The following is a 21,937-nucleotide window of genomic DNA, read 5'->3' on the forward strand; positions in this document are numbered from 1 at the left end:
TGGGTCAATTCCGGGATCGGGTTTAAATCGGTGGAACAGCAAGTGATCATTCAAACTAAACAAGCTTCGCAATGATTACAGAGGTTTGCAACCCCGCCAGCCCCTCCGTGGCCACCAAACCGCCATCAATAAACTCCCAGGTCACATCTCCCCAGAGAACTTCGCCAACACCGCCAACATCAACTCCGTCAGGTAGAACAACTTTGACCTCGCCTGGAATGCCGTCATAGTTGAGGTTCACAACGCTGATCAGCGCCTGCCCCTTGGATTTGTCCACCCACACCGTCGCGTCAACCCTCTTGGCTCCTTCAACAGCAAGGTCCTGCGTCCTCTTTGTGCCCAACAAAAATTCAACCGCCGCTGTGTTTGTGAAAACTCCAGCAAGACGACTGGTGAGGTTCTCCAACTCATCAGTGGCGGGGTAATTCCACATCACGATACCTTTGGCACCGTGGTTCACCGAGAGCATGGTCATCACGACCTCTTCGTCAGCTGTCGGGTATCGAGCCCAAAACGTCTCGTTGCCAAAGGCCTGAGGCGCGAACCACTGCGTCTTTTGCCATCCGAGAATCTCATCTCGGCGATAGAACTCGTCCAGCCGGACAGAAATGTCCTCAAAGTTACCTTCACAGTCGTCGCACCCACAGCACCCGTAGGTCGTATTACAAACTGTGTCGTATACCGGCGAGAAGGTCGCATTAATGGCCACAGGGTACACGTCCGACATGACAATATCAGCGCCTGCTGCGTAGTCCGCGTAGTAGAAGTCCCAGCAGTTCAGAGCCAAAGAGACTGGGTGGTACGGGTCCAAAGACTTGATCTGCTCGTACGCTATTCCCGTCGAGTTGGGCGGGTTCGCCTTTCCATCCGCCTCGTCGCTCTGGTACCAAAGCAAGATTGACGGATGTGTGCGCAGGCGAGTAACCTGATCAACCATGTTTGTCAAGTTTGGCCATGTCCAGAGAACGTCATAGCGGAAGTAGATCCCGAGTTCATCGGCACGCTGGAGGTAGGGCTCAAACTCCTCCCATGGAAAGGGGATCTCGCCAAGACTACCCGTGGGCACGATGTGGATCACGTTGTAGCCCATCGCTGCAAACTCGTTGAGGGTGTCGACACTCTCGTTCCAGTAGAGAGTCCATTGGGCTTCTCAAAGTCAGCAAGGTGATCTGAGTGAAACAAAAGGACAACTGACTATAGTAGGTGTACGCGAAGATCAAATCCCACTCGGCATCCTTCCCCCTTTGCGCAAGGAGCCCGCCATAAAGGTTGTCGATGCGTGCTACACTGCCGTAATCGTCTGGATAGGGGAGGAAGGATAATTCGGTCCAGCCTTCGTAGACGTTTGTTGAGTCGAGCGTTGTGTGCACTGTTATGTTGTATGCATCCATCTGAGGCGCAAAGGTATCCAGAGGAAGCGGCACCTCGTTGTCCACCGACCCCAATTCTATGTCTTCGGTCGCCAGAACATCTTCCCCGTTGATAATCTCAACCTTTAGTGTCTTTGGTGCAGCACTGGTGGAGTTCTGCCCAAATCCTGGAGGCAGAGGTGACCCGACTTGATTCGAGATTGCAGCGTCGATCAGCAAGCTCGCAGTGTCGTCAGTCTCGAGATAAATGCTCAACCGGGGGCGGACTTTGAGGCGCAGGAGCGGTACCTGCGAGATGGCAGGTTCCGGGAACCAGCCACCCGGGTCGAAGGACGAATTCCTGAAGAATGACCGTAAGTATGTCGGCAAGCATCGCGGCTTGCATTACTTACGTCGCGCGGTAGGCTTTGCCGCACCAGATATCCACGCCCTCTGGATTGTTGAAGCGAATGGCCTGGCCGTCTACGAAGGGAAGCGCTGCAATCAAGGCCGCAAGAGGCCCGACGACCTTCCCCAGCATCATGATGGAAAAGTTATGCTTGACGCCGCGTCAATCGTGTCGCGACTTGGAACCCCATCCCTGAGATCGAGGAGGTTATATCAGCGGGGATTGCCACCACCCGCCCCAGCATTTGGCCCAGGGAATTGGATCGTTGCTTCTCGGGAAGCTGAGTGGGCCACATACTGCACCAGCATGACGACTTCTGTTGACGTCGGCCATATCAGGACGCAATTGCGGGTGTGACTGAGGAGACTGAGGGGCAACAGCATCTCCAAATAGCGACGTTACATCTCCTCCAATTCATTTATCCTCGTTGCAAGGTGAGCTCATTATCCGGCGGTCAGGCGGAGACAGAGTCGGGGTTGAAAGTGCCGAGTCTGCCAACAGAGTTGGCACTATCAGCATCAATCGGGACCTACCTAGTTGAGGTAGTAATCTGCCCATTCAACTGCGGGGCTTCTGCGCGAGGTTGGATCGACGGCATCGTGCATGGGGAAATTGATGGCACCCAAGTGCGGGGAGATAAGCAGGGGTTAAGATACCAGGAACTGTTTATCAGGCTCCGGTTTTCGGGGGAGCAGATTGATGAATTAGTTCGCACTAATTTGCTAGATCGTCAGCTTATCTATCGAATGCCACTGTCTGCTGGGCGTTGTCTACCATCTTCAAGATCTCCCGCAAAGTTTCAGGTTGCTCTTCCGCGTTACAAAGCAGACCATTGCCTCTTAATTAGAAGTTTGGTCTACAAGCGTAGCCAGAGGTAACGTGCTGCTACCATCATAGAGCTTCAGCGATAACAGCATTCCCGCTAGTCGCGGAAGAGAAATTCTCTCATACTCCGGATCCCAGATGCTGCATTCCCTTGCCAGCAAAATAGACTCCAGCACACTCGCAATCTCCCGACTATCCCACATGCCTTCTTTCCTTCGCATGGCATAGAGAAGCGAAATGGCCCTTTGCTGCAGATCCAGCTCACCAGAGAAACCGGCAATCAGGCTCATCCGCGGGATCGCATCAGCAGCCAGGGTAAAGACTGGATACTGCATCGGCTCAGCCTCAGCATACACCAGCGATTCGGCATCTTCCAGAAGATCTTGGAAATACTGCCGATCCGGGGGCTGTGAGCTCGGAGCCTCTAAGCATTTGATGATTACCGACCAGTCCTTTTGCATGACTGCCATTAGCCGCGCTTCCCATAACTCTTGTCTGGTCGTTGATGGACTTGACTTGAGATTCTTAATGTAAGTCTCAAGCCGAGCACTGAAGATATCGAAGAGATGGCGAGCGTGAAGCCATTCCTCGGCCCACTGCTCATCATCTCCTAGTGGTGACATGCCTTCTGGCAAGTTCAAAAACGAGGTCCAAGATATCGGTATAGTCCCCCGAACATTGTAGCGTAAAGCTTTCCCGAAGGCCTGATCTACGAGGTGGAGATCGTACCGAGCATCGGTGGCGGAGGAATATGGCTTGGAAGCATCTGTGCTGCTGTTCGCCCGGAAGAAGTAAGATAGGTCCGGAATGACCTCCCCTTCTTCCAGTAAGTAGGCAGCATCACAGCCCAAGCAGGTGAACATGTCGCCAAGATCACATAACTGATCATAATAGTTCTTGACTGTCTCAGCCATACACTTTTGGTGCGCTGAAAGAGGTATTCCTGCCTGAGCATCGGTTGCTGCTTTTGAGAGGGCGATCATGATACCCGAGCCGGACCTAAGGTGATGCAAAGCTTTGTCGTAGCGTCCTTGCATGATTTCCAGGCAGATGAAAATCAAACAAGAAACGAGCGACGTCCTAAGAGTGGTAGGCGAAAGCTTTTCCATATCCAGGGCCGTGAAGTTCATGGCTTTGGAAAATTGTTGAGATGCCATCATATTGTATGTTTGTGCATCCGCAATCTGGTGGTCTCCAGTGTAGTCGCCTATGAAGCCTCGATGCGCACATCCCAGAGCTATCAGGGCGTGCTTAACCGAGTCGGAGTAGTATCCTAGAGGGATAATGTAACTGCTCCATAGCTTCTCCAGGAACGCGATAGTCCCGAAGCCGGCAACTGTGCACTTGCGTACATGATGGAACATGGCCCTTTCTGACGGTGTTCCCGAGATGTCCCAGTTGACTGGCGGCGGCATTGCTGATGCTTGACGACGCAACCGCAGTTGGAGACATCTGCACCTTTGACAAGTTGCCTGCCCATTGGCACAGCATCTCCATAGTGTCAATTACCGTAGCGTCGGAGAGTGTGGCGGAGATAGCTTACTTGCTACATAGCAGCCCAATTAGATCATCAGTCACAAAGTGAGGGTTTGTTGAAAACATACTGTGGCTGGTGTTTTGAAGTGGCTTCAGGGGTAACCTTCCCTGTCCTTTCCGACACCCTCAACATCCTCAGTGGTGGGGGACTCAAGCAGGCGGTGCACTGCGGCTTATCGCGTCAGGTACGATTTTGCAAAGTTTCAGGCAGGAAGCTTTCAGCCTGGGTCTCGTGGCTTCAATTGGGTGGGAGATGAGCGTAGCCCTGAGAGCGCGCAGTCGTGATGGATGACATATGCGATGAGTGGGCTGAAACTTGTGGGTTTTTAACTGAGCGAGCGCCATCGCGAATTTCTCTTGGCCAAAGCTGGGAGTCCCACTTCCGCTCGTTTTGCCCCCACATTTCGGCCGACGCCGAAATGTTTGACGATGTCTGATTCGCTGACTACTTTGGTTACTGAAAGTGTGACACATCGAAGGCGAACGCGGTCAAAAAATGTTGGAAAACGCGTCACCTTCAGACTACTTATTGGAAGATGGGCAAAATCTGATGTCTTTTCAAGATCTAGATTAGAGATGTAGCTGGCTGCCAAACTCTCAACCGTCAAACCCAAAGTTACAACTAATTGATGTTAATTAATTGGTGGTGCGTAAACTAAGTTTGACAGCGTAGTCGTGTTTGATTGAACAGATGCCAGTCACGAATATCGTCCCTCATTCCCCATTTGTGAACCACACTTTTGTCTAATATGAAAATATCGGTTCTTTGTTCTGATATTTTCATCCATTTGAACACGTTGATACTTACCAAACAGGATTCGGTTGGCCTTGAATTATGCCTAAGTGTTATGAATGAAGAACAGGCGGGGCTTTTCGGAGCTGCGAGACGATACACTGAAGCTCGGCAAGTAACCAACATCAAATTATTTCCATATTGCTGTTCAGTCAAGGCCCGATAAGTATCATGCCGATTACTTCTTCCTGTACTCCAGCAGCCTACATTGTGCGTGGTACCACTTCGATGAACTTGAACTTGCACAGACTGAAGTGGAGCACGTCTGTGATTGAATGTCTCAGAGGAACAGCAATGTGTGTTATGAAGGGTATCTCAGGGCACGCACCGAGACTGCGATTGAGAGAACGCCACCCATAACGTAGCCGTAGAATTTGTACGTACAAGCAGAGAAAGTAAACAAAACCATTTGCAGGTTTTGCGAGGCATGTTTCTCCCACCGGCACTAATGAGGCGCAATGTGCTGCGATGCTTGTGAGAAACTTTGCGCCCCTCGGGTGTGAAAATCGGCAGTTGCTAATGTCAATATCAGGATACAAGACACAAGTAGACACACTGACTTGAGGACTCATTGCAGCTGCAGCCTTCTGGTCTTTGAATTTGCAGACAGTCGAAGCGGGATGTAGTCAAGGAGGGATCACGCATACAGTTACGAGAACAATAGCCGGACAAGGATAATTGTTTTTTTCGTCAATGTTCCGTGGCTCGTGTCCTGCAGATCAAACAGGTTAACGTGCACTTCCAATCCCGCCAAGGATATGATTGCTACCGACTGCCTGACATGATATCTTGACACAGACTTCGGAAGCTGTCTCTTCTGAGCGAGGCTTGCGAAGCGCCTTCGCGGAGATGCGCATCTCCTGATGGCATTCCTAAGATGCTCTTGGCTTTTTATATTCAATGCAAGGAAATGAAACCACTGGACCCTTACATGATCTACCAAATCGTGAGTAACACAAAACCCACTTTCGAGGCTCTAGTTGAACGAAATAGACCATCGATAATCCGGGGGATTCACCTTCCCTTGCTCTTATTGAACAAGATGATCTGCCGTAAGGGGTAACTTGGCTTAAGCTTATCGATCAGATATACGCGCCGAGATCTATCCCACAGACTCGGTTGATTATCGAAACGAACCACAACATGATCGTCGTCAGAGAACTGGAGCTTATCCGAGGGGCCGAAGACCCGCAATGGCGCAGATCCTACGTGGTGCCCACCGGAGCCGAGACGATGGCCATCGCCGAAGTCCTCTCGGAGCAAATCCCGTATTCACGATAGCCGCCCGGGACTAGAAGGCGCCAAGATATTGACACTTCAAAGCCGTGTATTTTCCAAGAGGAAAGGCAATCGGACCGGTTCGCGAATTGACAATTTTCATCGTTAACTGTCAGAACTGCATCATGCGTTCGCGCTTGTCATGTCTCATTCTATGAGGGGGCCCAATGGCCATTGGCATTTTACGAGAGGGTGACATGATGGATCAAGCTTAAATGTCTCGATTAAACAAGGATATACGAGTAAAGCCCAGGGGCAGATGTTACTCTGAACGGCGTCGCAGGTACGAATAACCCGAGTCGGGGATCGGGCTGTACGAGACACGCGGGGGGCAGAGAAAGGGTGTTCTTCTGCTCGACGCGAATGGCAAGTTGACAGTGTCACATTTTGTGACGAGCCCTCGAACGACAGACGGTCAGGCGACACAAACCAAAAGATCAATCCAGGGGCGAACAAGACTTTGGCGCAAAGAGAGGGAGGGCTCAGCCTTCTCAGGCTCTATCGCCCACCATCAATTCTGTAATAATCATGGTTCCCCTCTCTTCGTCCCGAAACTGTGGAAGGCGACCCTGGTCCGGACGAGGGAACCAATCGCAACTCTCCGAGGACGATGGGGGAAGCCGATCTACGAATGATACGGCGGCTTCGGCCGAGGGATCCAAGCGGCTCTATGTGGCTCCAGCCAGACGCGACAAGCGGGACCCCTGGATGGCAAGGGGAAAAGAAGGTGACGTTTCGTTTCATGATATTCCATTCCAAACATTCCAAGGATGGCGCAAGTTTGTGAAGAGTTTCGAGCACGGATTCAATTAAGACTGCCCAATTATGTACAAGTATGTGACTCGTTCGACCAATCCCCCCCACCCGATCGACAACAGGGATTAATACAGACAATTATGGAAGACCAGCAATGCTCTAAATGCTTTGTAAGAAGAACGGGATGATATGTTACAGGGAATAATATTTTTTGACCAAACGTTTTACCTGGCCTTCAAACTAATACCGATTCGCACCAGGCGCCGAAGACCCTCCCCTGCTCACACCCACCAAATGCAGAAACCGAGACACTTCAACTCAACTTACAGAGAGACAAACACACACCATCCAACACAGTAACACTAGCCCCGTAGGGCCCGCCACACGTGTCGCCCAGTCCAATGTTCCCGCCGTCGAATATGTTGAAGGACCTTGGTAAGCAAGTCTGAAGAGGGCGTAAGTCGGGGTTCGAGAGTTTCGAAGAGTGGGGGGTCTTGGGCTGCCTTGCCAGCCCCGCAGGCGTAGGTAGGTTCAGGTCTCGGACCCCGGGGTTCGCGTGGGCAGCTACCTGTCAGGCAGACTGCCACTCTTGGCATGCTGCCGGCCTTAGTTGTTCGCAGGCCTTGGCGATCCCAACTGGGCAGGTTGAAGGGGCTGGCTTTGGGACTGCTGTTGTTGTTGAGGGCGCTGTCCGGCGTTGGCGTTGCCGCCCCGATTGCCGTTGTTGCCGTTGCTGCCCAGAGTAGCAGGTTGTACACCATTGCTGTTGCCATTGTTGCGTCCAGCTCCAGTATTCTGGTTACCAGTGTTCTGATTCTGGCCACCGTTGTTGTTGCCCTGGTTTTGGCTCTGGTTCTGGTTGCGGTTGCCAGTACCCTGATTTTGGTTGCCATTGTTACCCTGGTTCTGATTCTGATTCTGGTTGGTATTGGTGTTGGTGTTGGTGTTCGCATTGCCGTTGTTGCCCTGGTTTTGGTTTTGGTTTTGGTTCTGGTTCTGGTTTCCACCGTTGTTGCCATTTCCAATACCCTTGCCAATGTTGCCCTGACCATCGGTGCCCTGATTCTGGTTCTGGTTGCCGGTGTTCGTGTTGGTGTTACCAGTGTTGGTGTTGCCGGTGTTGTCGTTTCCATTACTATTGCTCTGGTTCTGGGGCTGGTTGCCATTATTGCCCTGGTTCTGGTTCTGGTTGGCGTTGCCGTTGTTGTTACCCTGGTTTTGGTTTTGGTTCTGGTTCTGGTTCTGGTTCTGGTTCGAGTTACCGTTGTTATTGCCCTGGTTTTGGTTGTTGTTCGCGGGTTGCGCGGCCGGGGGATTGGTAACTTGAGGAGCAGCAGGAGCAGCACCGCCGTTGTTACCGGCGTTGTTGCCACCGCCGGGGGGAACAGCGGGAGTCACGTTCGCGCCCTCAACCTCCAAGCATCCGGTAGGACGAACAGCCTGAATCTGCGGCATACCAGCGGCAGCGAAGTACATGTCGATGTTGGGGAGGACATTGACGCAGCGGTTGTTGTTGATGGAGTTGACATCCTTCTGCGCGGTGTCGGGACCGTTGGTAACCATGGACTGCAGGGTGTCGACGACTTGCTGGAAGGTGCCTTGGGTAGCGAGAACGTTGTTGGCTTGCGCGACCATGTCCATGCCCGTGAGCGCAGCGTCGAGGACCATCTTGTGGTTGAGCTCGTCAATCTCCGCGTTGAGCGCAATCGTAGCTTGCTTGGTGAACTCGGCGCCAGTGAAGGAGGTGGCGCTGTTCAGGAACTTCGTGACCTTGCCGGTATCTTGCATCCAGGACATGACGGCGTTCATGACCTGGGCGTCCGAGACACCATTGCGACCGGCGGCGGTGTTGTTCGCACCTTGGCTGGCTCCGGCTTGTTGACGATTCTCCAGGCGTCTGACGCCCCGAGCGAGATACCGTGAGTTCCTGTCCACCGCTCCGCCTTCCGCTGAGCTAGCAGTCGGCAAGGCGAAGACACAGGCAGACAGGAAAGAAGCGACGAAAAAGAAAATGACCGAATACTGCATTATGGCGGTGTTGTTGAAGTCGTGGATACTAAAGACTAGCTCGAGTGGACGAAGAAAGCAACACACGCACTAAGAAAAGACGGTAAGATGCAAAGGCGAAATAATGGTAAGGTGAGTAATAGTGTGGGTGGCCGCCACTAAAGGAAAGTGATCGAGTGGTGGGCCTTCCAAAGGCGTCCGACCATTCGCTGACACAAAAGGAAAAGAAGAGAAGGTTGATTAGGTGAGATGGGGGAGAGATAACGCGACAGAGATCGGAAAGAGTTCACCGGCCCGGAAACATGGGAGGACGAACAGGAAGGTGGAAGGACTTATATCAAATGCCCGCAAGCAGAAAGATGTGGTTGAAGATGGAACAATTGAGACTGTGCTTGGCGCGTTGGACGAAATATTGGTCTGAAGAGAGTCATGGGTGAGGGGTTCTTGAGAGAGATCAGGCGCATCTCCGCGCTTGGGGAGTCGTGATGGATGCGTTCGAAGCAGACGAGATGTCGCGGCCAAGAACAATGTGTTGCAACGCCAAGGCGTGGGTGGCAGGGGAGCTGGTTTAAGCAAAGCAGACAAAGCAGAATTCTTTAGCTAATCATGGCTCTAAGAAAAGACGAGCAGAGCCTCACGGCCAATGGGATGGCTTGGGGACTGAGGGTATCGAGCAAAGCATGGGGGTCAGTGTGGATGGAAGACCTGGGGCGACCTGGGGAGGATCATAGACGAAGCATTATGTGAGCACGACAAGGATGGGAGAGGTTGAGACCCAGATGGAGTCATCAGGGGGGTTCGCGGTTTGTCTGCCGCAAATGCCCAGTCGGAGATTTTGCCCGGGTGGGCGCAAGAGCCATTTGGCGATCATGAAGAAGAACGGCGCCAAGGCTCATTGGACAGAGAGGTCAGGCCAGACTGATCGAGTCAACACCACACCTCGCTGACTTGAGAAGAGGAAGAGGGGGAAAAACAAGATGGCTGTCATCTGTCTCGTAAAGTCTGTAAAGAACAGATGCTTCATGTTGCTCGACGAACTAGCACTATCCTGTCCTCCTCAGAACGGCACTTCCGGTGGCAAGGCGGACTTGGCCTCCCACTCGAAATCCGTTCTCGTCAACTCTGTTGGTGTGGTGGCCCCCATGGGATTGGACGTCGCCAAGTGGATGACGGAATACGAGGCAGCAGAAAAGAGGCAAGAGGGCTACGTGATGCCAAATTCTCCCAACCTTGCTGATGAACGACACCCTCGAGGACAGATCACCACTAGGTGTTACAACGCAAAATGTTGCACAGACGGCCCGTCGGCCTGTAACGGACTAGGCTGTTGCCCAGCGAAACCGAACAAGGCAAGACACATTTTTACTCATGCTATGAAGTTTCTGATGACGACACAAACAAGTCCCAAGAAATCCCAAGGAAAAAGAAAAGCAAGGGCCAGTTTCCAAAGAGTCGGAAGGTCGGGTGAAGGGTAAGGTGACGATGAAGGCCAGCAGGCGTTGGGCGGGAGGGGAGAGGAGGGCTATAGCAGGTCATTCTATGACTTGAGGTAAACGCAGAGAGCTGCAAGACACAGACGCAGAGCCGCCCGTGGACAAGCATTTGCCAAGCACTTCTTCCAGGTCGCACATCAGCCGCGACGAAACGAAAATCCTCTCCACTTTGACTTGGCAAAGAAGATCAAAACGGCGGACCGGGAGCCAAGGATCCGTCGTTTATTATGATGATCGCCCCCTCAACTATTGCGTCGTACTGAGTGAGGACTGCACATTGATGCGTAGGACGGTGGCCTTTTACATGAGCGAGTGCGGGAAAGAGAGAGAGACCACAGCCAGCTGCGTATGTAAGGCCCATTGCATAGTCACGTTTGCCTCCTCATCCCGCCCGGCCTCATCTGATGAAACCCCACGCGACCGGGCTCGAAACGACGAAACTCACCTCACACCGTCGCGCTTGGGTACGAAACCGAGGGACCCTGGTCTCGATCTTTCTTGTGACTGCACTTCGCCTCTCCATCTGCCTCATTCGGCTGCGTCCTTTCTTTCAGCCTGTGAACGAGGACGCCTCTCGTCTTGACGTCTCCTGTCCTTCCTCCTCGGCAGCAGGATCAGTCAGGCCCGCCCCATCGCACCGTCGGAAGTGCCATGGTCCGATGATTAAGCCCGATGGATGCCCCCATACACCTTCTTCTCGGCCAGGAGGCATAGACATCAGCATCAACGATTGTGCGGCCGGAAGAGGCTGGGAGCGGCGTCTGCCGCAGTGGCACTGGCTCGATTCCTTCCAGCCAAGGCATGCGATTGGCGGATGCGACTCCTCTTCGGCTGGGCGCTCCTCTGGGCGTCCGACCGCCCGACTGTCTATGAGACTCTGCCGGCTGAGCCGCCATGTGGCATGTCACCGTAATGTCTTGTCTTCCTTGCCATATATCCAAGTCGGTAGCCGCATCCCTTCCCGAAGGCATTAAGCTTACTTGGCCCTCGTCTGAATGCTGATGATCCCTTGAGTTGGTCGTTCCGCTATACAAACATCTTCCCCCTAGGACCCGTGGGTTTAGTAACGGTGTCTCTCCTTCCCTTCCCTTGTCATCCTCCTCTTTTTCTTTTTTCCCTTTTTGTTTTGTTAACAGCCCCGGTGGTTGACCCTCGCTAATCATAATGACGCTCATGAAGTTTTCACTTTCTTTTCTGCTTGTTGGCTTGAGGCTTAGCTGTCCGGTCGTTGCTCAAGATCAACAGGCGCAATTCAATCAAGTCATTAACCTCAATGGGGATGTAAGTTATTAACCTTTGGGTGTGCATCATCAAGTCAGTCGTGGGTTGGGTCATGGTGTTGACGATGATTGATGATGATGGCCCCGCCTCATCACCATGGGGTAACACTAACATGGCATCACTAGATGCGATTGAACAGACTTGTGTTCCCCGACAACTCCAAGATTGAGACATTCTCCCAGACGCAACGTCAAGTCATCGTCAACCAGAACCCCAACCCGCTCCCGGCAAGCCATGTCGTCGGCTCGACGGGACAGCCGTTCGTTCAGCTCTCGCGCAACTCCTTCACCATTCAAACGAATGGAGCCACCGACCTGGTTGGCGCTCAGATTGAGCTGCCCATTGACCAGAACATGCTGCAACAAGCTGGTGTGACCGCCGACAACACTTACGTCGCGATGCTTTCTCGAGACCGTCAGGCTTGGATCATTCAGGAGAGCATCAAGAGCGTCAACATCACCGATGCGACCGTCCGCATGGTCAAGATGAACACGATCGACGGCGAGTACGTCGCTGTTGGCCGTCAGACTTCCGAGCTCGGCACTTCCCTCACCCCGTTCGGCCAGCCTGTCACTATCGCTGGATCTGGCATCCAAGAAGCAGAGTTCACCGACGGGTTCCGCATGTCCATCCGGGCGAGCCAGCCGATGAGCATCAAGACCGATGTCGTCAACGGTATCAGCACCGACATGGTCACCAACGGCATCATGTCCATCAGTAAGACATCTGGACCGGACTTCCACGTTAAGTCGCGGAAGCTAATGCAAACATCACAGACAACTACCGCTATCTCGTCACCAGTAACTTGGCTGGTGTCGTTCCTAGCCTCAACCAGATGACCGCCGTCGTCCAGATGCCGCGTAAGTCTAGCCCGAAAGAACCAAAAAGCTTATTTCTCTTCATGGAATTCCGACTTACCGGGACCTGAAACAGTCAATGTTGACCGACTCATGGCTATGGCCATGCGCGCGGGCGCTTCGCCCCAGTCATCCATCACGCTTGGCATTGCCCAGCGTCCCGTTCTCCAGAACCCTGGCGGCGCTACCGGTGGACTTCAAGCTCCTCGCCAGAAGCGTCAGAACAATGAAGCCAACAACGGCACTGCTTCCAACGAGCCTAACGGACAGCCGCAGAATGGCGCCAGTCCCAACGGCGCTGGCACCGCTATTGGTGCTTCTCCTGCGGCTGGAAACCCTAACCAAGGTAACCAGGGAGGTAATAATGGAGGAAACACGAACCAGCCTCCCCAGGGCAATGGAAACAACCCGCCTCAGGGTAACAACGGAAATCCTAACGCGGCTGGCCCGGCCATCCCCGCTGCGACCCAGCTTCTGCTCGCTCAGACCTTTAGCCCCATCAACGCCCAGGTCCTCCTCGACCGAGAGAACGCTCGCATCGCCGTCCCCGTCGGCCAGATCGACGGTGAGTTCATCCTCACCATGATGGTCGGTGGAACTCCCGTTGGAACCCAGCCTCAGCCGGCTCCTCAGCAGGGAGGTGGCATCACCGGTCAACCTCAACAGGGTGGTCTCGGTGGCCAACCCCAGCAGGGCGGCCTCGGTCAACCCCAGACATCCCAGCCGCAGACTCCTCGACCGGCCACCCCGGCTCAGCCTCAGCAGCCTGCCGCGGAGCCGCAACAGCAGCCTCAACCAGCGGCGCCCGCGGCTGAGCCTCGTCCTCAGCAGCCTGCGCCTGCTCCTCAACAGCCCGCTCCCCAGCAACAACCCAGACCTGCGACGCCTCCTGCTCCCGCTGTGCCCGCCCCTGCTCCTGCTGTTCCGGCTGCCCAGCCCCCTGCCGCTGCTCCCGCCCCTGCCGCTCCCCCCGCCGCGCAGCCCAAGCCTAACGGCCCTCCCACCGGCGGCGCCATCACCGGCAACCAGCCCGGCCCCGGCGGCGGTGCCATCACCGGCTCGCCTCCCCCTCAGCCTGGCCGTCCCGCTCGCAGACAAGAAGCTTCTCAAGTTCCTCCCACCGGCGCCATGGGATTCGAGATGAAGATGGCTGATCTGATGGCGATGGCGGAGAACAAGAAGAACGGCGGCACCATGGCGACGTGGGAGATGATGACCAACTTCGTCGCGCAGCAGAAGTCGGCGGAGCAGCAGAAGGAGATGACGAAGAGGAGACGGTCGTTCCCGGTGAGACGACGCCTCGGTGGTGTGCATTTCTAAGGGGTAAACTTTTGGGTAGCATGGCGAATAATATTCGATGTGTATTCTTTTCATCATAGTACCCTCGGTCTGGCGCCTGCAGGGCAAGCTAAGACGGCCTTGAGGGGATTCAAAAATACTCAATAGAAAGCGTTCTTGGTGAACACCATCATTTTTCCTGCCTCTGAGTGATCCTGGAAGTGATATCATCGTGTGATTCTTCCGTGAATCTTCAATTCTGACATCGACATGTAAAAACATATCCTGGCCCCAACACGTCGACTCCGACTTGAATTAACCCGCGGAAAATATTCACAGCCATTGAAAACACGTCTCTCGGTTTCCAGCGACGGCTCTTCATTCCGTGGCACTAGACATTTTCCGAAGAAACAATAAGGGTCTTTCCACAAGCGCGTCGGCAAGTCAATTCCATCGTGTGGATCCTCGGCTGACAAGCCGACATGACAATTGTGACGTCTGCAGGGTCAACATCGCCAAACACCCGGAAAGAGAGACCGAGTCGAGTCTCGGGCCGCCTTTGCCACTAGTCGAGACAGTAGTCGCTCTTCCAAATCATCGTCCGTACTACGGTCGGTCCCATCCGGTTGCTCGTAGTCTGGGCTTTGTTTTCGCACCAGTGATCGGCGCAGAGTCAGAAAGCCGCACTTGCAGCCCCCTGCAGGAGCGAGACCGAAACAGCGCAAACTATCGCCATGGCCAGGCCAGACGCTGGCCTCCTGACAGCTGGCACGGTTGCTATCTCCATGACGTTTCCGGATAAAGCAGGTGTGCGTGAAGAATCAGGAGAAAGTCTGCCGGACTTCATGGTTTACCCAATTAGGTAATTGAGAGGAGTGTTGTCAAGTGGGAGCCGCGGAAGGCAGTCGATCGTTGAGATGTGGTGCGATTTCCATTGCGCGATTCTCGAGAGATTGGATGCCAATGTTGAAATATCAGTCAATTACTGGCTTTGGCGGCACCAACTCGGTAGCCAATCGAACCTTCGATCCCCCGAAGAGAACGACGCCCTCGTGATGTCTGTGGGCTATTTGACTCCAACATGGCAAGAATGACAGGTTGCAAAGGCTTTTGCGAATGACAGAATCAAAGCACGAGAGGGGGAAAAGTCTAAGCCCATGCACGTCTTGTTGACGTGAGCAGTCTGTGCCTTAGTGCAGTGTTTCTGCCAAGCTCGAGCACGCAATGAGTCTCACAGTAAAGTTCGTTCTTGAGAAGAGGCCGCAGCTGTTTCGAAAACTTTGCAGACAGCCCTGCATTTCGCTGGCGATGGTGGTGTCGTGAGATCGGTCAATGATGCCCGCCCGCCTCACGATAGCAATTGAGGTGGAAATGAAAGAGAGAACTGCTGAAAGGTGAAGAAGACACGCCGGCTTCGGCGACCGGCATTCTTGCACCAGAGCGATAACGTACCTTGCAGAAGTGTTCAATTGATACGAAAAGCTGCTGACCCCTGTCGCGATGACGTCCCGGCCAGCTGGGCTATCTCCAACTCTGACCAGTCTTATCAGTAGTGCCCCTCACTGCCTAGCAACCCCAAATGCACCGGCTGTTGATGGTGACATGAATAGTGGACATCGTGTTGGGGAATGTTACCGTTCCATTCGGAGTCGACATTAGTGATATGTTGGATGAACTGAGGGGTGATGCACCTGATGAGGGATTGATCACCAGATTTCCCCGCTAGAGCTCTGCGAGAGGCTGGGGTCGGTCATTAAGAATGGCGAGCTTCCTCGGCAATGAGGCGCGCGGTGTTGCGCTGCTTCCGTGGAGCAATTGAAGCTGCTGGAGGACGTCGCGATACTCCAAAGTGAAGAGTTCTGGTGGCTTCAATGTTTTCCCGCTGCTGGCGTTGGCCGGTTTCGCGATCGGGGCGACCAATTCATCGTCCCCCGAAGGAGTAAGTAGCGATCGCTGATTTGACGTGGCGCGCATTGTTGACAGTGAAAAGGAATCAGTCCCCCTCGACCTCTCGGCATTGTTCAACAACAAAGCCTTCGGTACCAAGCCTGGCGAAGCGTCCTTCGATGCCCTGAACCAATCCTTCCCTGAGCCCTCCGTCGGGCCCGACTTCACCTCCACCGACACGGGCGTCGAGTACAGCTTCCCCGGATACACCGGGCCAACCGACCCGGACAACCTGATCTGCACCGGCCAGAAGATCACCGTCGCGGCAGCTTCCTACTTCTCCGCCTCTTTCCTCGTCGCGGGAGATGTTGAGGGCGCCACCGTCAGCGGGAACGTGTCTTTCACCTACTCCGACAACACCACGTCCGAGTTTGAACTCCGTACGCTCAACTGGTTCAGCTTCCTGACCATCAACCGCGGTGAGATCATCTTCCCGAGTCGCTTCACCTCCAATGGCTCCGACTTCAACTCGTCGCACATCTTCGAGCGGACCACAGCGTTGCCGGCTGGGAAAACGCTGAGCTCCATCACGCTGCCGATAAAGAATAACGCGACCGAGGGAAGACTGCACGTCTTTGCCATCTCGCTGTGGCAGTCCTCCGATGTAAGCGTACAATCGGTGCGACCGACGCAGAAGTGGACCGGAAATGGGACACAGGTGGTCGAGGTCACCGTGAACAATGCCGGATCGAAGTGCGTAGCTGGCGCTGGCCTGAACGTCACTGTCTCTGGCGACGGATTCACCACCGTGAGCGCTGGACATCTCAAGCGTCTCTGTCCTGGCGACCAGAAGGTGGTCGCCGTCGGTGTGGAGGGCTCTTCCAGCGGGTCGACCACAGCCACTGTCGAGATCAGCGATGGCACGTCAAAGACCACCTCGGTTGAGGGTGTCGAGATCGGCTTGACGGAGTGGACCTCTGACCACGAGAGCCTGTCCAAGCACGAGAGTCCAGATTGGTTCGACGAGGCCAAGTATGGTATCTTCATCCACTGGGGCCCGTACTCGGTCACCGGCTGGGGCAACTCGACTCCGTACGAGAGCTATGCCGAGTGGTTCTGGTGGTACTCGACGCATCATCCCGAAGGCGACCGGTCCAACTTCTATGGATACCGCCTCGACACGTACGGCCCCGACTGGGCCTACGACGACACGTTCCCCGAGTTCAACGCGTCCAACTTCGATGCTAAGGAATGGGTCGACCTCTTTGCCGACGCGGGAGCCAAGTACTTCGTCATCACGACCAAGCACCACGACGGCTTCGCCATCTTCGATGCAGGCGAGACCTCCAACCGTTCCTCCATTCACTACGGCCCGAAGCGTGACCTCTTGAAAGAGCTTTTCGATGCCGCGGAGACGTACCAGCCCTCCCTCAAGCGAGGCACGTACTTCTCGCTCCCGGAGTGGTTCAACCCGGACTTTGGGCCATACGGCTTCGTGCAGTTCCCAACTCCTTCGGCAGTCTCTTGGCCCGGTGTCCTCGCGTCGAACCCTTACACTGGTGAGAAGGAGCCGTACACCGGACACGTACCTGTCGGGGACTTCATCGCCGACCTCATGGTTCCTCAGATGGAGACGCTCGCGTACGACTACGGCACCGACATCATGTGGTGCGACTGCGGCGCGGCCAACGGCACAGCAGGCTTCGCGGCGGAGTGGTGGAACAAGGCGCGCGCAGAAGGCCGCCAGGTCGCCATCAACTCGCGGTGCGGCATCGCCGAGGCAGCGGACTTTGACACGCCCGAGTACCAGACCTTCGCGTCCGCGCAGCGACGCAAGTGGGAGTCGAACCGGGGCATGGACCCCTACTCGTACGGATACAACCGCGCGACGAAGCCCGAGGAGTACATGAACGCGACCACGATTGTGTACTCCCTCGTCGACATGGTGTCGAAGAACGGCAACTTCCTGCTGGATATCGGGCCCAGGGCGGACGGCACCATCGTGCAGGCCGAGATGGACAACCTGCGTGAGGCAGGGAAGTGGATCAAAGCGCACGAGGAAGCGATCTTCAACACGACGTACTGGTTCGTGCAGAGCGAGATTGTCGGAGGTCCGGACGTGAGGTTCACCCAGACGGAGGACGCGTTTTACACCATTTTCTTGGAGAAGCCCGTGGGCGTCGACGGGTGGGTTTCCATCAGCGCGCCGATCCCCATTGTCGAGGGCGACATTGTGAGTCTGCTTGGCGTCGAGGGCGGCGACAAATTGGAGTGGGAGACTTCGGGTGCTGGCGATGAGAAGGTGTTGAAGGTGAAGGTTGATGAAGCGCCCATTGACGCGGACCAGTTTGGCTGGGTCTTCAAGGTGTTGTATGTGTAATTAGCGAACCTCAACCGCGTGCGCCCAATTGGGCGACATTGTTTCCCCCATGCCTCAAAGTGCGACATGCAAAAAGAACTTCCTCAATGAGGGCAAAAGATTGCGCCGAGGGGGAATCGAACCCCCGGCTCCCCGACGCTGCTGGATGGCAACGGAGAATTTTACCACTAAACCATCGGCGCTGATGATTACTATTTTTCCTCGGAAACCATGATAAGTATGTTTACAACAAGCCCTGTCCCCCGTCTTGTCCACAACCTCGTTTCCCTACCTATTCTCGTATGATCCTTCACGTCGAAGATTTCGTCTTTTTCATATTCGTTTATCTTAGGATAAGGCTTACACGCACATAGAGGTCAGTTACTCTCCAGAGGATCAGTCGCCTCGCTCTATCTGGTACCACGTTTAAGCCTCGTGTTAGATAGCGTTGGCCATATCGTGCCAAGTATAATACTTTTAAACGTTGAAAGATCCATCCGAATCTTGCCGATGTGAAACTGGTGGCATTAATTAGTTCATTCCTCCTTTCTTAAAATCATGTCTATGCTTCTATGGGTATCTAGTATGTCTGTCTCTCCATCAGCTCCGGCTCGTCACTCTTCCGTCCCTTCTTCTCTTTCTTCTCTTCGCTAATACGGCACAACGTATCAAATCTGTGCAGCACAGCCTGGACCTCGAAGCTGCTATTGCTAGCCAAATACTCGCCTTCTGCTTGGCGAGCTGCGGCAATGTTACGGCGCGTCTTCGAGTGAACGGCTGTTCGAATGCTCTTGTAGATGCCCTGTCCAGGATATGCCACAATACCCAATGTTGCTGTATCATAATGTTAGTCTCACTTGGAAGGCTTCGGCTGTCAGCTGCCACATACCTGATGCCGTCTTGGTGGCCATATTCAGGACACCCTTGCCGACTCCCAAGGCCGCCCCAGCTGCGCCTCCGTCACGTCCTCCCTTGTACGGCTGCACAAACAGGTCGGCAAAACCCTCACTCAGGCCGACAACGAAGTGCTTCCCTCCCTCAATGGTACCAGACTTCCAGTCATTGATCGGCTTCCGCTGCTCGACCTTCTCTCCGTACAGCTTGGGCACGTTTCGCAGACCGTCTGTCACGGCAAGCGGCACGTCGAGGTAGAACTTGCCATACGCCTTGAAAAAGCCACCAACACCCGAGGCCGAAGCTTTCAAGACGGCGCCGGTGGTACTTCCACTAGCACTGGTGCTACCACTGCTACTGCCGGGGCCTGCGCTTCGTGGACGTTCAAGCGCCTCAGATGACGGGGGAGCGAGGCTGGCGGATGCGGATCGGGTCGGTGTCTGGCTGCCGCTGCTAATGGCGTCTTCCATCTCGGCCGACTTCATCTTCGATCGTTCGTGGTACGTTTGTACAGGCTTGACGACAATGTCCGTTGCGCCCTTGAACATTCCCGTCGCAGCTCCAAGAAGTGCTGAGCTGGCACCGGTGACTGGGTCCCATCGCCGGTTCTCGATGATGATGCTCCTCGTGTCGTGTCTATGCGAGCGCCAGTGTCAGTTTTGCGTCGGTTGAGGTCAAATATTGGGGAGCCTTACGGTGACATATTCTTCTGACCAATCTTGAGGTGGTCGAGGAGAATTCCGGCCGCCTTTTTAGACAGCTTTACGTGTTTCTTGCCCCTTTTGTACTCCCACGTCGCAGGTTGATCCGGAAAGATGTCGCAAGGAAGGTCTTCGAGAGGCAAATTGGCGTGGAAAGACTTCACCGCTGTCGCTACACCATTTTCTGTCCTCATCTTCGCGGCGAGTTCACCCGCGGCTGTCAGTGCTTCTGGCGTTAGACAAAACCGGATGGCTTCGGAGAGATTTTCGACATTCAGCTGCTTGTGTGGTATTGGTTTCGGTCCGGCGCCTGCGATGGCAACCATGTCTCCCCAGAAAGGTTGGCTAGAGTCCGTTAGCGACATTCTCCAAGTTGGACGGGATACCTACTCTCCAAAGAACGGAACGATTGTGGTTGGTCTACCATTCAGAAGACCACATGCTGTTGTTCCTGCACCGCCGTGATGGAAGACTGCCGCTACGTTCGCAAAGAGCCACTCGTGTGGGCAATCACCCAGGAAAAACACGTCGTCTGCCTCGATGCCTCCGAGTTTGCTCCACCCCTTGGAGATGATGGCACGAACGCCAGTAGCACGTACCGCCTCAACCAATGTTTTTGTCATCTCTTCGGGGTGGTCAATCACGATGCTTCCGAAGCCAATGTAGATCGGAGTTGGACCCTTTGCAAGGAACTCCGCCAAGTCGGGAGGAGGCGTGTACTGAGGTGGCTCGCGGAAGAAGAAACCACACACATCTAAGACCTTCTGTTAGCATTCTTTTTCATTCGTGACAAGCGTGGACGTACCAATGTAAGCAGGCCAGTCCTCTGGCTTGGGCACCAAAGCTGGAGACCAGCAATAGGTAAAGGGGATCTTCTGTACCTCCGCAAGAACTGGGCCTTCGGAGAATGGTACTTCTTCAAGATCTATCGTCTTCCGCCATTCGTTGATTACGTCTCCCAGGCTGCGAAACAGCGTCAATAGGCGTCTTGCAAAGTCTCAGGGCTTGACTGCTTACCCTTGCCACGTTAACCACTCGACGATGCTGTAGGACACAAAGTTGGCCGTGCTCTGGTCAACGACGCCCTTCTCTCCAAACTTCAGGTTCGCCAGCGGATGGGGGAAAGCTCTCGTGCTGCTCCATGGCATGGTGAACATCAAGTGCAACGGCACACTCAATGCTTGCGCGCAATGGACATGCGCAAAGCTAGGTGGGTTCGCGATGATGGCGTCCGCGACAAACGGTCTTCCTGTGAGTGTGTCCGGCTCGATACACGACTTCCAACACCCTTCCAACATTTCCTTGACCATCTTGCGCTTCTTTTGGATGTCGCCGCCTTTCAGGCTCTTCAGACTGGGAATCAAGCCGGGATTCTTGACCATGTAGGCCATCAACTCGGAGGGGTCGCCGCCGATGGGGTAGAACTCGAGGTTCGACTTTCGTACAAACGAATCGAAGACATCGTGGGTCGCTAAGCGCACGCGGTGGCCGTAGGTCTGGAGCTCATTGCCAAGCGCGATGAAGGGCTGGACGTCTCCACGGCTGCCGACGACCTGGATGACGATGTTGAGCTTGACTGGGAAGTTCTTCTTGTCTGCGAAACGCGCCGCTGCCTCGACGTATTCTGGAGGAGGGCCCTGGGCTGCTGTTGCCGCGGCGATGGAGGGGTCTTTGAAGTCGGGGACGAAGCGAGCGAGGGTTGTCGCGAGGCGGGAGTCGAGATTCACGTCGATTCTGCCATCAGCTGTTTCTCGTTAGTTTGTCAGACTTTGGGTATCGGTAGAAGATGCTAACAGTTCACGCTGTTTCTCTGCTGCCTCATGCTCTCGGCCATCGCCGTCTCGTAGGAGGGAAGGTAGTCTTGAGGGACAGTGTCGTCCTCAAGCATCTGGACGGTATTTCTTTTCGACATTCTGCAAAGTCTGGTTTGTTTCTCGAAAACTTGGGTAACAGAATAACGAGCCGCAGACGGCTAGTTGGTGTCCGGAGATATTCCTGCGGTCGAAGGTCTCTGGTCGTACGGCCGTTTGTGCTGGAAGAAGAGAATGCAGGACCGAGCAGAGGTAAGGTGAAGAGCAGAACAAGAACATCCACGGCAGCAAGTGAAAAAGTCAATTCTAAAAGGCGAAAGTCGGCTGAAGGAGGGCCGAGAACTACCGTCAAGAAGGCGACTCGAAGATCTTAATTAATATTTAACATCCCACCTTGTTACATCATTCTAGAACGGGTTCCCC

The 21,937-nt window shown here is 54.3% G+C and overlaps 6 protein-coding genes across 6 annotated transcripts; 2 read left to right on the plus strand and 4 right to left on the minus strand.

The window, feature by feature from the left end:
* Positions 1-55: 55 nt before the first annotated feature.
* On the minus strand, positions 56-1,893 carry CGGC5_v016690 (uncharacterized protein; the record flags this gene model as incomplete). Its single annotated transcript, XM_032037287.1, has 3 exons — positions 56-1,146; positions 1,196-1,710; positions 1,763-1,893. The coding sequence occupies 3 exons, from the start codon at positions 1,891-1,893 to the stop codon at positions 56-58; spliced, it is 1,737 nt and encodes a 578-aa protein (XP_031883975.1).
* Positions 1,894-2,597: 704 nt separating this feature from the next.
* CGGC5_v016691 (uncharacterized protein) lies at positions 2,598-3,998 on the minus strand (the record flags this gene model as incomplete). The annotated part of the gene is made up of 1 exon (XM_032037288.1): positions 2,598-3,998. The coding sequence occupies one exon, from the start codon at positions 3,996-3,998 to the stop codon at positions 2,598-2,600; it is 1,401 nt and encodes a 466-aa protein (XP_031883976.1).
* Positions 3,999-7,552: 3,554 nt separating this feature from the next.
* On the minus strand, positions 7,553-8,974 carry CGGC5_v016692 (uncharacterized protein; the record flags this gene model as incomplete). The annotated part of the gene is made up of 1 exon (XM_032037290.1): positions 7,553-8,974. The coding sequence occupies one exon, from the start codon at positions 8,972-8,974 to the stop codon at positions 7,553-7,555; it is 1,422 nt and encodes a 473-aa protein (XP_031883977.1).
* Positions 8,975-11,610: 2,636 nt separating this feature from the next.
* On the plus strand, positions 11,611-13,904 carry Pclo-1 (Protein piccolo; the record flags this gene model as incomplete). The annotated part of the gene is made up of 4 exons (XM_066153557.1): positions 11,611-11,727; positions 11,853-12,444; positions 12,504-12,587; positions 12,661-13,904. 4 exons carry the CDS (start codon positions 11,611-11,613, stop codon positions 13,902-13,904), a joined length of 2,037 nt encoding a protein of 678 aa, XP_066006767.1.
* Positions 13,905-15,621: 1,717 nt separating this feature from the next.
* FUCA2 (Plasma alpha-L-fucosidase) lies at positions 15,622-18,129 on the plus strand (the record flags this gene model as incomplete). Its single annotated transcript, XM_032037292.1, has 3 exons — positions 15,622-15,652; positions 15,713-15,801; positions 15,853-18,129. 3 exons carry the CDS (start codon positions 15,622-15,624, stop codon positions 18,127-18,129), a joined length of 2,397 nt encoding a protein of 798 aa, XP_031883979.1.
* Positions 18,130-18,688: 559 nt separating this feature from the next.
* On the minus strand, positions 18,689-21,591 carry UGT80B1-2 (Sterol 3-beta-glucosyltransferase UGT80B1; the record flags this gene model as incomplete). The annotated part of the gene is made up of 7 exons (XM_032037293.2): positions 18,689-18,942; positions 18,998-19,638; positions 19,698-20,048; positions 20,094-20,457; positions 20,509-20,666; positions 20,721-21,447; positions 21,498-21,591. 7 exons carry the CDS (start codon positions 21,589-21,591, stop codon positions 18,689-18,691), a joined length of 2,589 nt encoding a protein of 862 aa, XP_031883980.2.
* Positions 21,592-21,937: the final 346 nt, after the last annotated feature.

This window comes from Colletotrichum fructicola (genome assembly GCF_000319635.2).
Source record: "Colletotrichum fructicola Nara gc5 chromosome Unknown KSG_Nara_v1_contig11, whole genome shotgun sequence".
In the NCBI taxonomy this organism is placed as follows: domain Eukaryota; kingdom Fungi; phylum Ascomycota; class Sordariomycetes; order Glomerellales; family Glomerellaceae; genus Colletotrichum; species Colletotrichum fructicola.